The sequence below is a fragment of the Camelina sativa genome, chromosome 11 (assembly GCF_030686135.1).
Source record: "Camelina sativa cultivar CO46 ecotype springtype chromosome 11, ASM3068613v1".
In the NCBI taxonomy this organism is placed as follows: Eukaryota; Viridiplantae; Streptophyta; class Magnoliopsida; order Brassicales; family Brassicaceae; genus Camelina; species Camelina sativa.
In genome coordinates, this window is record NC_141890.1 from 43,932,239 (window position 1) to 43,945,513 (window position 13,275).

The 13,275-nt window shown below is 35.2% G+C and overlaps 3 protein-coding genes and 1 pseudogene across 5 annotated transcripts; 1 reads left to right on the plus strand and 3 right to left on the minus strand.

Moving 5' to 3' along the window:
- Positions 1 to 269: 269 nt before the first annotated feature.
- Positions 270 to 2,677, plus strand: LOC104725915 (uncharacterized). The gene is made up of 7 exons (XM_010444665.3): positions 270 to 601; positions 679 to 795; positions 1,019 to 1,159; positions 1,300 to 1,365; positions 1,564 to 1,731; positions 1,825 to 2,106; positions 2,237 to 2,677. Exons 1-7 carry the CDS (start codon positions 353 to 355, stop codon positions 2,348 to 2,350), a joined length of 1,137 nt encoding a protein of 378 aa, XP_010442967.2. The 5' UTR covers positions 270 to 352; the 3' UTR covers positions 2,351 to 2,677.
- On the minus strand, positions 2,506 to 4,849 carry LOC104725914 (uncharacterized). The gene is made up of 3 exons (XM_010444664.3): positions 4,547 to 4,849; positions 2,838 to 4,361; positions 2,506 to 2,740 (listed from the first exon to the last, which is right to left on the minus strand). The coding sequence occupies exons 1-3, from the start codon at positions 4,604 to 4,606 to the stop codon at positions 2,675 to 2,677; spliced, it is 1,650 nt and encodes a 549-aa protein (XP_010442966.1). The 5' UTR covers positions 4,607 to 4,849; the 3' UTR covers positions 2,506 to 2,674.
- Positions 4,850 to 5,264: 415 nt separating this feature from the next.
- Positions 5,265 to 6,998, minus strand: LOC104725916 (protein yippee-like At5g53940). 2 transcript variants are annotated; one of them, XR_015572757.1, is made up of 5 exons: positions 6,844 to 6,991; positions 6,259 to 6,302; positions 5,853 to 5,899; positions 5,639 to 5,756; positions 5,265 to 5,559 (listed from the first exon to the last, which is right to left on the minus strand). XR_015572757.1 is itself a non-coding variant. In XM_010444666.3 (5 exons), exons 1-5 carry the CDS (start codon positions 6,937 to 6,939, stop codon positions 5,475 to 5,477), a joined length of 390 nt encoding a protein of 129 aa, XP_010442968.1. In that variant the 5' UTR covers positions 6,940 to 6,998; the 3' UTR covers positions 5,265 to 5,474. The 2 variants fall into 2 exon arrangements, 1 of the variants encoding a protein (XP_010442968.1); XM_010444666.3 differs by having other exon boundaries at positions 5,639 to 5,694; positions 5,791 to 5,899; positions 6,844 to 6,998.
- A 2,838-nt stretch (positions 6,999 to 9,836) lies between these two features.
- Positions 9,837 to 11,929, minus strand: LOC104728867 (protein CUP-SHAPED COTYLEDON 2-like; annotated as a pseudogene). The gene is made up of 3 exons (XR_015572844.1): positions 11,639 to 11,929; positions 11,256 to 11,537; positions 9,837 to 10,675 (listed from the first exon to the last, which is right to left on the minus strand). The product of XR_015572844.1 is annotated as a protein CUP-SHAPED COTYLEDON 2-like (transcript).
- Between the last annotated feature and the right edge of the window lie 1,346 nt (positions 11,930 to 13,275).

The window sequence follows — 13,275 nt, forward strand, 5'->3', positions numbered from 1 at the left end:
CGTAATGAGAAAAATGATTTTTCTTAAAAATTAGAAAATCTAGATTTTGATGGTTTTTTTGTCAATTTTCAAAGAAAATTTAAGATCTATATATGTTTCATTAGTTTTCACTTTTTAACGTGACTTGATTTTTTTTGTTTTCATTTTTAATTTTGAAAAAAAATTAACACAAAAACTAAAAACCATAAACCAAAATCCAAAAACTATAACTACTATTTTACTTTGTTGTTCTTGAATATTATTTAAAGATTTATTCTTTAGAGCAAATATTTCGTTCTTTTTTTTTTTTTTTTGAGAGCTTCTAAAGTGTAAACTTCGACAATTTGGGGGAAAGAAAAGAAAGAAAAACAAAATGTTAGCTAGGAATTTTATCAAACACTTTCCGTGCAGGAATCTCTCCCGCCACCATATCCTCAGAGACAGAGTCAGACCTCTCATCTTCTTCACTTCTTCTACTCCTCAGTCTTCCATTTCAATCTCTGCGTCTCTCTCTTCTTCTTCTTCTTCTTCATCATCATCTTCCTCACCTTCGTGCTTTACTGATGAGTCTTTCGCTGCACCTTACCTCTCAGTTCGTATCCATTGTCCAAAACATGTCGTCGTATGTTACCTCTCTCACTCTCTCTTTTTAGTTGATAAGATTGAGATTTTGACTCTTTTATTATTGGGTTTTGCTAGGATCCATTCTCGGATGCGCTTTTGTGTTTTGGAGCAAGCTCTGTAGCTGTAGATGAAGACATAGAAGAAGAAGACGACGAAGATGCGGCTTCTGGGTCTTCTCATGCTTCCAAAGAGGTGTGAAAATATTCTTTCTTCAGCTCCGTTTCTAGAAAGCACCAATCTTTTTGTATGTATGATTGAACTCTGTTAGAACAAATTGAAGCATATATAGAAAGGAACGATTTTTCTCAGTCCCTGGAACTGGAAGCATCTTAAAACTTGATCTGTTTATATTCTTGTAGTCTCAATCAATCATGTTTGTGCTCTTTGGTCTTAATCTTTGGGGGGTTTATTGCAGATTTGTATAGAATCAATATTTCCAGTGCACGAAGAAGTGAAAACGTGCATTTCACAAGCTGCAAACTCCATAGGCTTGAAAGAGATACCCAAATTCAAAGTTGAAATGGGAGATGAACAAGACTGGATCACCAAAAACCAGGTGAGGTTTGAGTTTTGACAAAGGAGTGAGAGCATTTCAGTAGTTGCTTTCGTTTAAGAAAACTTGCATAAAGACTAAATTTGTTTTGCTGCAATATATATCACTTGAAGCTAATATCTTTTTGGATCATATATTTGCAGGATTTGTTTCAGCCTGTTGAAATTGCCGAGAGGCTTTGGATTGTACCTGAGTGGTCATCTCCTCCTGTATGTATATATATATATATATATCATTCAATACTCTTTTTAACAATTTCATATTCTTTAGCCTTAGTTGACGTAACAAGAGCGATCCCATCTACCGAATTTGCAGAATTTGAACCTCCCTCTTTCAATGTCAGTTTATATAGAGGGATATATTAAGTTATGTGTGGTTTAAAGTACTCTTTCTCTATCCTTTGCAAGGTCCCTGAAGCGGTAAACATAATTCTGAACCCTGGATTTGCGTTTGGGACTGGAGAACATCCTACTACTAGGCTTTGTCTATTGCTTCTGCAAAGTTTGATTAAAGGTGGAGAAGCATTCCTCGACTATGGTACCGGTTCAGGAATACTTGCAATCGCAGCCCTCAAGGTAAAAGTCTCAATGCCTTTTCTCAGTCAAAAAAATCTTCTCGTTTCAAATCTTCCTGTATCTTTTGTGTAACGCTCACTTCAAAATTTGCAGTTTGGTGCTGCATCATCTGTTGGCGTTGATATCGATCCCCTGGCAATAAAATCTACTAGTCATAATGCAGCTCTGAACAACATTCCTTTGGAGAAACTAGAGCTGCACCTTGCACCAAGTGAGAATAGCTCTTCTGGAAGAGAAACACCATTGCAAAAAGAACAGTTTGATGTGGTCATCGCAAACATACTCTTAAACCCGGTTATGGAACTAGCAGATCATATAGTTTCATTCGGGAAACCTGGGGCAACCATTGGCATTTCTGGAATCCTATCTGAACAGGTACATAAAGACTTCTCCCTATCATATCTCGTTATAATAGTCATCCACTATTATAGCAATCAAGCTACCTGCTAGTCACGGGAACTGAAAATAAGACCGTGAACTGACTAATCCAATGCTCTTTTTGCAGCTTCCAATTGTAAAAGAACGGTACTCTACCTTCTTGGAGAACATTTCTACAGCCACAATAGGTGATTGGGTATGCATGAGCGGTACCAAAAAAGGGGAGTTTATTGATAACTGACAACTTTTTCAGTGTTACATCAGAAAAGAGGCAATAACATAAAGCACTAGCGAAGCAAAAGCAAGAAGAACAAAAGTGCCTAATGATCATACATAAAGAACAGATCTGCCTTAGTAGTTGACTAAGAGGCTACAAGCCTACAGCTACACATGAAATGAAACTTAATGTACTCTTCATTGATGTATTCAAAAATTCAAGTCTATTATGATTTAAAGATTGTGTTGTCGCCAACTCTGGTTGTAATTATTGTTCAAACAACCATTGTATTTAAATTCTACAGAAACAAAAAATTATGTCGACATCAACTATCTTCATTATGTTGCTTCACCTGTTGAGTTTTCTTCTACCCAAAGAAGAGGCCTTCTTAGGTATGTAGACCTTGTAACTCACCTGAACAAAAAATTAAAAAGGAAAAAGTTAGGACTCATATAGACTTACCTGAAAACTACAAGGAAATTAATATTTCAAGAGTTGCATGGAACTTTACCTGAACCATTTCTCCACCCCTCATCACAGTCATCGTTTTCTGTTCGTACTGTGACTCATCATTTGTTTCATCAACTTTTTTCTGTTCAGAGTGTGACTCATCCTTGGTTTCATCTAATGTCTCTGTGCCGGCATGAGAAGACGACTGGGCGTTAAGACTAGAGCTAACTTTTGTTGGTTCTATGTTTTCACCTCCATTCTCTGGTGCCAGAGCTAGAGAACTTTCTGGACAATTCTTGTCGATGGTACTGCCATTGATGTTCTCTGCTTCAGCACCTTGGCCACCAGCGGTTTCATTCCTGCTAGCTAAATTTAAACTTTCTTTTCCCAATAACGGTCTAATCAACTTCCGTTTAGTTGAACATGAGCTAATACTAGAACTAGCTTTCACCTTGGCAGTATCACCAGGCTGCTGATCTTGCTGAGAGGCAGAATTAGCCAATGCTGTTCCCAATTCCTTAACATTAACAACATGTACTATCTTTTCTGAAGTCTCAAGATCCTTACTTACCGCAGATTTTTGATTCTGTTCCATGAGACCATGGTCTTGTGAATCCTCAACTTTTTCAGATTCAATTTGCAGAGGTTCTCCTTCTGAAACAGAAGACACCTCTTTTCTTATCATTCCACTCTTTTGGTTCACTCCACGAAATCTTTTAAGATTCTCCAAAGCTCTTTTCTTCAGAATGGCTTCCAAGTCATCATCTTTCATGCTATTGTCTCTATGAGAAACTTTGCTAGTTTCAGATTCATTATATTCTAAAAAATCATCATAGCCAACAGTTCTACCTCCGTTTTCATCATCAGCACGAGCTCTAGCATAAGAGACATTAGTTTCGCCATCTCTCTCATCAGATTCATCACTCAGTCCGAACTCTCTATTGCCACTGCGTGTCATATAGACATCTCTGTCATCTTCTTCCTTTCCCTCATCATTGCCATAACCATATGATACAACAATAATAGATTTAAGCCTTCTAGAACTCTTCTCGGGTATAACTTCATCTTCCACTTGCAAGTATTCATCAGGTTCACTCGACTCATCTCGACTTCTTCTCCGCACATCCTTAACCTTACCAAGTCTTCCTCTGTCCCTAGACCTTCTTTTCCCATCACTCTCACTACCGTCGTCATCATCGCTCTGTTCACTACTAGTAGAGCTTGAACTCAAATCTCTCTTACGTCTCTTTCTCGAAACAAGCCTCTTCTTCTTCTTCTTCCCTAAAGATTCATCCTTCCTCTTAGATCTTTTCCTTTTCTTTAAAAGACCAGAATCATCATCATCATCATCATCATCGTCACTCTCACTACTAGAATACCTCTTCCGTGACCTCTTCTTGCTCAATTTAGATTGACGACGCTTCATCTTCTTCCTCCTGTAATCATCTTCTGAACTAGAAGAAGAATACAAAGAAGAATCTGAAAAACTTGATTCACTCTCATCTGAATAGTCCTTAATAACTCTACGAATCTTCTTCGATTTGTTTCTCTTCGTCCTCTTCTTCTTCTTCTTCACCGATCGCAACTGCACAATACATCAAACCAAAAAGGTCAATACTTTTAACACAATCAAAATCAAAAGTTTCGATTTTTATCCACATCGATCTAATCACAATACATTAAAACATAATGGGTAGTAAGCCACACAATCAATTCAGTCCAAAAATCTCATCTTTTTAAAAAAGCCAATAGAAACAGAGAGAGAGTTACCTTAGTAGACGAATCTGTAGAATGTTTGAGTTTCTTTGAGGAAGATGAAGATTTGCCCATTGTTGTTACTCTCTCGATGGTATCGGTTTAATCTTCTGGTCCTAATCTGTTGGCTCCTGCAAAGAAAAGGGATCGAGATAGAAGAATTAAGTAATTGAATCGTTAAGCAAAGGTTTGACAACTAATAATAATGGGCAATTTATAAAAAGGGAGAAAAAAGGGAACTTTGGGTTTGGTTGGAAATTGGATAACAAACCCTAAATTTTTCAAATTTCCTAATTTTTTTTTTAACCAAAACTGTCTGAAGAGTGAAATTAATGATGTTTCCTTTTCTATTTGGGATATTACTGAAATTTTTTTAATGAAAAAAAAAAAGAAGAAAAGTCACATTTAAAAGAGGAAATAATTTTCCAAACATTTTTTTAGGAGGTTTATTGGTTAATTTGGAAATTTAAATTTAATTTAAGTCATATTTTAAAATTGAAGATATGTAAATTAAAAATACAAAAAAATAAATCCAAAGTTAAATTTTTTTATTTACTTTAAAATCCACGTATTTAGTTTCAAAAGTAATTTTTTTTAATCAATCAAAAATACTTTGGGCGTTAACTGTTAAGTAAGTTTGTAGATACAATTCTGACAACCTACAGTTTCAACCAGATTCAATAGACGATCGATCAGTGATCTATAGTTGGTTTTTGGTTAGCAAATGTTATAATTGTTGAACAAATGCAATTTCTTTTATTACTTTAAGTGAATCACAACAATTTATTCAAACTCAAGAGGGTCTCCGAGATACTAAACAACACACCAAGTTCCCATACACATTCTATGAACATCATGTTACAGAATCCTACACTAACAAGCTCTGATCTTGACCAAACATTATTCCACCAAGACAAACCGTAAGAATCTGAAAGGTAACATTTCAAGAATCTTCAGTGTCGCTTGTGCTACCGTGAGTATCGATATAAACCTCAGTTGATAAATCGATTTCATCAACGATCCTTCCTCTGTAAAAAAGGATTGCAATAAACCCGAGTTTATGGCTGTAACCGTAGACCAGAGAACTTATAGAAGATAACAAGTTACCTTTCCAGAACAAATTTGCCTTCTTTATACTTCTGAGCTTTCTCATGCGCTGATTCCTATAAACAAGAAAGCAACAATGAGAGATGAGAACGCCCTTCCAAGGAACGAGGAAGTGAGACTGCAGGGAGAGAGACAGGTTAAGTGAGATTTACATATTTCCAGCCAACGTTCTGTCCACAACAACAGCAGAAAATATCAGCTACTGTGTGCATACCCGAAAGCATCATCCTTTCCTCTAGCGGACCCAAACTTATGTTCACCCTAAGAATTCAAGTTTAACATTGGAATCAGCTCTACATTATATCCAACCCCATTGCAATAAACTTGCTTACAGAAATAAGGGTACTGATGAAGATAGACTGAAACAAGAGCAGACTAGTTTTTGAGTAGTCAGCAAGATTCAGATGATCTAGAAGCTAAAAGGCAGTTTCATCTATAAGTCAATGCGGCATATATGTTTTTGAAATACATACACATTAAGCCAATAAGATATATAAACTTATAGCAACTGAATACTAAAGTAGAGTAGAGTCTACATTGTTAAAATAGACAAGGGGAACTTTTCTAATGCTTAACATTGAAGAAACAGAGCAAGCCTATAGGAGGAAGTTTATACTTACGAACGATTAAAGAGGTAAGCCTTTCCTCTGCGGCAATGGAACGACTGCGAGAAAAAATGATCAGTCAGAATAAGGTTTACACTCTCAATGGATAGATTCAAAACAAAAAAATTATACCATAAGCTAAAACTACCCCTCAATTTCTTATATTTCTCATTGATAAGCCTTAATTTAACAACACAAGAGTTAAGCAGAAGTAACTCTTTGAGTATAATTTTCTCTTAAACCCTTTATCCAGGTACGTTAATTCTCTAATCTCGGTACCTTAAACCCATAAGAAAAGCACTAAACTTGAGAATTTATATCAGTTACTAAGCTATCAATTCCCCAAAAAAGTTACCCTGCAGTCTCAACATCAGTAGCATAGTTTTCATATAATTGAGGAGAAATGAAGAGCAAATTTGCTAAACCAAGCAACCTAGAAAGTGGTTTCCAAACAAAGAAAACTCGAGGAGCTTTTACACTACTAAACAGGAATGGAACTAAACAAACCAAACTCAGAGAGAATGATTCAGAATTGTGAAGAAAAAGATGAGAACTTGGGGAAATGTTTATCAAGTTTTTTAAAAAGAGTAGAAGAAGTACCCGAGAAACAAGATCATCAGGAAGAGCGAGATGGGTTCTGCAGAACCTGCATCTGTAAGATCTTCCCTCAAGCTCCACCGTGAATATCCTTCCCATTTCCTTCACTTCTCTCTCTCTCTCTCTTCTCTCTGTTTCTTTCCTTTTTTGCTCAGTCATTTTACAAAACTAATTAAAGGCCAAATAAGTGACAACACATTGGGCCTTTTTTGGGCCCATTTCAAAACTCTGGTCTCCCAAAAAAAGTCAACAAAAGCAGCTAAAGACTTTTCTTGTTATTCATCATAATTCATGTATATGATGTATATAATAAACAAGAATGAAGTGAATGAGAATGATATTTTTTCTAATTGCAATGCAAACTGATCATGTTGGGTTGTGTAAACCTTATCGTTTTCGTTTTCTTGACGTCTAGAAACTTTTATCTAATAGTATAATATGCCATTTAACTCATCCATATCTAAGTGTTTTTGTAAACTAATCCATATATAAGTTTTTTTGTTTACTTTGACATATATACACATTCATGTGTCACACAGAAAGTAAAACGAGGAGAAAAAGTTAATGTGATCATCAATCATTTTCATTGATAAAAAACTTTGTGATACAAAATCATTCATGTATACTAAATATATAAACAAAAGTACATACATGTATCATCAGATTCAGACCATTCATCATCAAAAGGACTCACATCCCTATGCTCACTCACACACAGCTGTCTCTCTTCCTGAAAACGTCCAAGCCCTAGCTTTTTTCCACTTTCCCTTTCCCAATTTTAATTCATTTTTCTCTTTTCCAAAATTAAAATTTATCTATCGTTTCTTCTTTTTTTCTTTTACCATGAAACGTTAAATACATGAATGATATATCGTCCAAGACAAAGTTCCAACCCCGTACGACGCGTGGATTACCATTTCCATGCACCAAAGGTCTAAAGCCCACTCTCTCCACTCATTAGTACGTATAACCACATTGCATGCATGCTCGTATCACGTGCCGTTACTTCGCCGGCCAAGTCTATCAACGGTTGAGAACCCGTCACTTGGCCTAATCTGGAGCTTCCAATAGAGTTGGGACCACGACCATCATCACCATCGTCCGAGTTTGATGATGTTTTTATAAATAGTATATATTTTTTCACTCTTCAGGTTTTGTCATTTGCTGCGAAACATGCATATTGCCATGTACTTTGTGTATGAATGCTTAGGGTTCTTGTAATAATTGCTTTATATAAATAGAAATTTAGAGAATATTCTTGCTGGGGAAGATTACAAATACTTGAAATTAGTTTTAGTCCGACAAAGAAAACAACCCTTATTTTTACCTCTTTATGTAGCTAAAGCAGTATTTCTGCAATTTTGCAGATACCATATATATAACACATTGCACATTGCAAATTCTTCTTTAATCAGTGCAAATAGATATATGTACTCATGAATATTTTTATATATTCATTTGAATGTGTGCATATATAAAATGGTGGTCATAGTTAATTAGTATCTAGTGGATATCCGCCAAAATCATTGACTTTAGTATTACAAAATTTTCGTTGGCACATCATTTGATTGTAATTGATTTATTTGACAGAATTTTAGAGTTAGTTGGCATAAAAGGTTTCAGCTGTTGTAATCACATGATAACTCAATGGTCGTGCGTAATCGGTGTGGGCGTAATGACGTAAAAAATCAGACATCTTTTAATTAAAAAAAAAAAAAGCAAAGTAAAATTCTAAGTAATGTTTAATTCTTGGTTTAAAAGTGAAAACGTATTTTTATGCTCCTTTTATACACGATAGATAAAAATTACTCAGTTCCATACTTCCATTCCATCACTCACACACAGCTGTCTCTCTTCCTGTAAATTAGCTGATTTTTTTCTTACAGTATGTTGGTCAATGTTTTCCAGCCAAAGTCATATGCCTTACGATTTTTTTTGTTTGGAACAAAAAAATTGACTGAACTACGTATTAAACAAATTAATTTGTTTTTGCAAATGTAACCAATGAAATCCCAAAATAATAAGCATACATATGTTTGTACATATATTCCTTTGGGTAACACATCATGAAAATTTGCCATTTAGCGAGACGTATATGTGAGTCTGTGAATTTTGTCTTATGGCTAGGTAGTATAGGTTTGCTGATGCAACGATAGCAATAATTGATGATGGTAATGATGGTGGTGTTAAACACATACATATAATATATGTATTATTTATATATATACTAGACACATGTGAAATGAAAACGCATATATAATGGTAGTAATAAACAGAGGTATTATTTAATTATGTCTCTTACTAAAAATAGAAATCTGAAAGCCTTCCTTCTGAAAGTGAGGTGGACTGTTGTACGAGATCTGAATTTGGGAGTGGTCCGTTCGTCAGCATGCGCATCATATATAGTCATCATCATCATCCCCGTTTCAGAATCCTTAATTTCAATGTAATTACTTCTTTGTCTTTATATAATGTTTTTATAGTTTAACAATGCATGAAGGTGATCGAAAATAGTCTATTGGCAGTAATTACCAAAGTATTTTAATCAATTAAGCCAAACGCAAACTGTAGTTGTGTTTAGATACGTATGTCAGCTGAATACGATTGCAGTTACTTATAACTTATAATCCCACTCAATAAGAAGTACTTAATTTTAAAAACTTAGAAACTTTGTAAGTGATAGTCAACCGGGATAAGTAATATTTGGCAGTTACTTATAACTTATAACTCAAAATTAGCTATGAGGATATAAACAAAAACTACATGCGTGTTTTACATTCGATCATATCAATTGATGAAGAAAACTAACGTATGTAGAAGCGACCGATCAAATCATATTGTCGGGTAATATATGATTGATAGTGATCATAACCACGGACACAACGTATCCACTATCAAATATCATGAGAAATATCGTATATGTAAAAGCCATGAAATTAACATAATGTCAAACATTACAAAAACGAGCATAGCTTATAACATATGCACGTTACACATAGTCCATAAAACATCTTCCTTCCTTACAACCGGCGCTACACTTAAACCTACATAATTAAAACGGAACATCAAGCTAGGTGCAATATTAAGCTCCTTGATACATATTTCATAATACCATAATCATCCTAGAGATAAATTATAAACCCTACGAGAACACAATTATTAGTTCATAACGCCTCTCTGGTGATCAGCAGTTCCAAATACAGTCAAGTCCAGCATGAAGCAGACCGGCCTTAGTATCATTCTCTTCCGCATTCGCCGGTAGCCAGTAATTCATCCCTGAGAGGCCACCTCCGCCATGGGAATAAGGCAGGTTACCGGAGGAGGTCATGGTCGATGCAGAAGACGATCCAAAGTAAGGAAAGTGATTGAAGTTTTCTTGGAACGACGACCTATAGTTAGATAGAGCCGAGACGTTTCTAGAGACAAAACGAGGAAAAGGATCAAAGTCAAACCCTGGCGGCGGTGGAAGATGGTTGAACGAGTTAACATCTAAGCCCAAGGCCTTAGTAGTAGTAGTAGTGGCAGTGGAGAAACAGGACACGTGCTCGCTTATTGCACTGGCTGTGACGGTTGTGTTAGTGCTACGGCTGTCGTAGGAGCAACTGCTATCGGTGTAGCCGAGAGTTGCGGTGGGATCTAGGAGAGGAGGGAGTGAGACGGAGGACGGAGAGCTTGGTTGTTCTTGGTAGTTTCTTGAAATCGTTGAGGACACTTTCGTCTTTTTAGCCGCACCTCCACCGCTGCTTACGCTAACACTCGGTGCTCCTCCTCCTCCTCCGGGTCCGGTACTGGCTAAACCGGTCTTCTGGAAAACCCTAGAGATCACCCACTCATCCTGAAAAAGTCAAAATATTTATACAACATGTTGATGAAAAAGTCAATATTGGTCTTGGAAATAAAAAAGAGTGAAGCTTTAAAAAAAACGCATGGAGTAAAAGCTTGCAAGAGAGAAGAATGGTGAATTAACTACTGGTTAAGTAAAATTAATTAAATTGTCAGAAGAATCCTGAAGATATATGCATTGGTTCTGGTTTTGCATTGAGCTTTCCAAAAGTAGGTTTCTACTAATATTTTATTTTATCAGAATAATTTAATATTTTCTTGCTTTAGGGAAAACACCATTATGATTGAAATCCCAACACATCATAAAAACAGCAGATCTTTTCTATTTTATGATCTATGATGCTCTCACTATAACCATAGTAAATACTAAATAGCCATGCCTTTTCAGTTTTCAGCCATCAGTATTAAATGCAAGACAGGAAAAAAAAAAAATCAACGTCACCAACTATGTCACACTCTTGAAAGGTAAAGAAAACGTAATAAATGTTTAATGTAAATTAATCAAAGAAATTAATAAGGGTTTTACTTTTATCCAGTAAATATAAAATAAATAACGGGTTTAATCGAAGTACCTTGGAGCTTCTTGAGATGAAATGGTAAGAGAATTTGCCTTCAAGACGATACTCATGCATAACCCAATTACTCTTCTCTCCTTTAGGAGCTCTTCCTTTGTAGAAGACAAGAGTCTTCTTCATCCCAACAAGTGCACAAGTCTTGGAACTGTAAATCTCTGTCTTTTCCGGTAGCTTTCCAGTAACCAGCCTCAGTAGCTCTGTTCGTTCTCAGTCCCGTCGGATATTTCCGGTCACGGAGGCTAAAGAAGTACCATTCTTTCTCTCCCATCTTAGCTCTCCCTAAGAAACATTTAGAGTAAGTAAATACTTCAAGAACCTTAATTAATTGCTAGAAATTATAAGAAAGTTAGTTAAAGTTTGTTTTTTTTGTGATTTCTTACCGGGAAGTTGCCAAGGCTCGCACTTGTTGAGGTCAACTTCTGCGATGGCACGGCTTGAGAAGCAACTGTCGAGGACCTTGCGGAGGAGGTAATGAGTGATGAGCTCTTCGTCCGTGGGATGAAACCTGAAACCCGGCGGAAGATATTGGCTGTCTCCGCCGTGGTCGTAGTGGTAGTAAGGAATGTCCATTGAGAGAAAAGATCCAAAGCTTTTGTTTGAGAGAGAGAGAGAGAGAAACCCTAAGGGAGACTCAAATGTTTTTGAAGAAGAGGATAAATGGATGGTTCTTGAGTAGGGGACGTGGTTATAATGTGAATGGATATCTCTTTTTATTTTGTTTTACTAGTTTTCTTTATTTTTCTTTTATACATTGGGATTTGGTAAATCAAAAACGGCGAAATAGAGGGAAGGTTTTTTTTTTGGTTTTGGTAGTGAAGTAAATAAATCTCAAAGATAAAAAAAAAAAAAAGTCGTAGAAATAATAATAAAAGACAGGTACGTCTACTCTTTCATAGGAATCTGTGGTTTTCTCTGCCTTGTCTTGTAGTAAAGAGAGCAAAGCCAAAGCAGATTATTACATCATATTTTGAGTTTATCGATATATTTTTTTATAAACTCGAGAGTTCTTTTTATTGAAGGTAATACAAACTTAATCATGAAGTTCTATTATTTTTAAAAAATTTGAATAACTAAAGAAACGAGGAATGGGCTCTTGTTTCTATCTGAGTATGCGTGCGTGCATGAGAAAAAAGTGCAGTGGTATTCTCTGTCAGAGATGAAAATAAAAGAGAGGATTCAGATTGTATCTTTTAATTTTACAATTACTCTCTTCTTTCTTTTATGTCTACACACTTGATTTTTTTTTTTTTTTTTCGTATTATGTGTTTGGGGGTACATTATTATTTATTGTACATACAATGACTAATCGAAACAATAGTAATTAGATAGTAAAGGAGACATTATTAGACATATACACTAGTTATTTGGAAAGTGAAGAGTTTCAATTTCTTTTTTAATAAAAATAGATATTATATCGATAAGGCTGTTTCAAATCTTGGAGTGTCAGCACAGTACATGATTAATTTATCAAAAAAATTGACAGAGACTTCGTTACTACACGCCACCACCTTCTCCTCTCCTTTTTCTTTTTAATTTTGTTTCGATTTTTACATTTTTTTTACCCCTTGAGATGGTTTTTAATTACTTTTCATTGCTTCAGTTGTAGTAGACTCAGCAAATGAAATAGAATTCCAAAAATCATTTTGTATGTCATTATTTTTCACGCAACGAGAGATTGAACAATAATTGAATCAAAAAAGTTACAAGATATACCAGAGAAGATATTGATGCGGCTTGGTTTTTCAGTTTTCTTGATGATCTAAAAAAAATATGTTTTCTTCTCTTTTTTTTATAAAAAAATATATAAATTCTGGCAAGTTGCTCGTCAAATAACAAGTTGTGTTATTATTTGTTAATCCTATATTTTTGATTATTACAAATCTACCAAAAAAGACATGAATACAAGTAAATACCATGTACTATTGTTAAATTCTAGTTCTGTTACTTTGAAACATTTTTATTTCTGTAAATTAAACAATTTTTAATTTATTTTAAGTAGAACTTCAACTGTTACCTT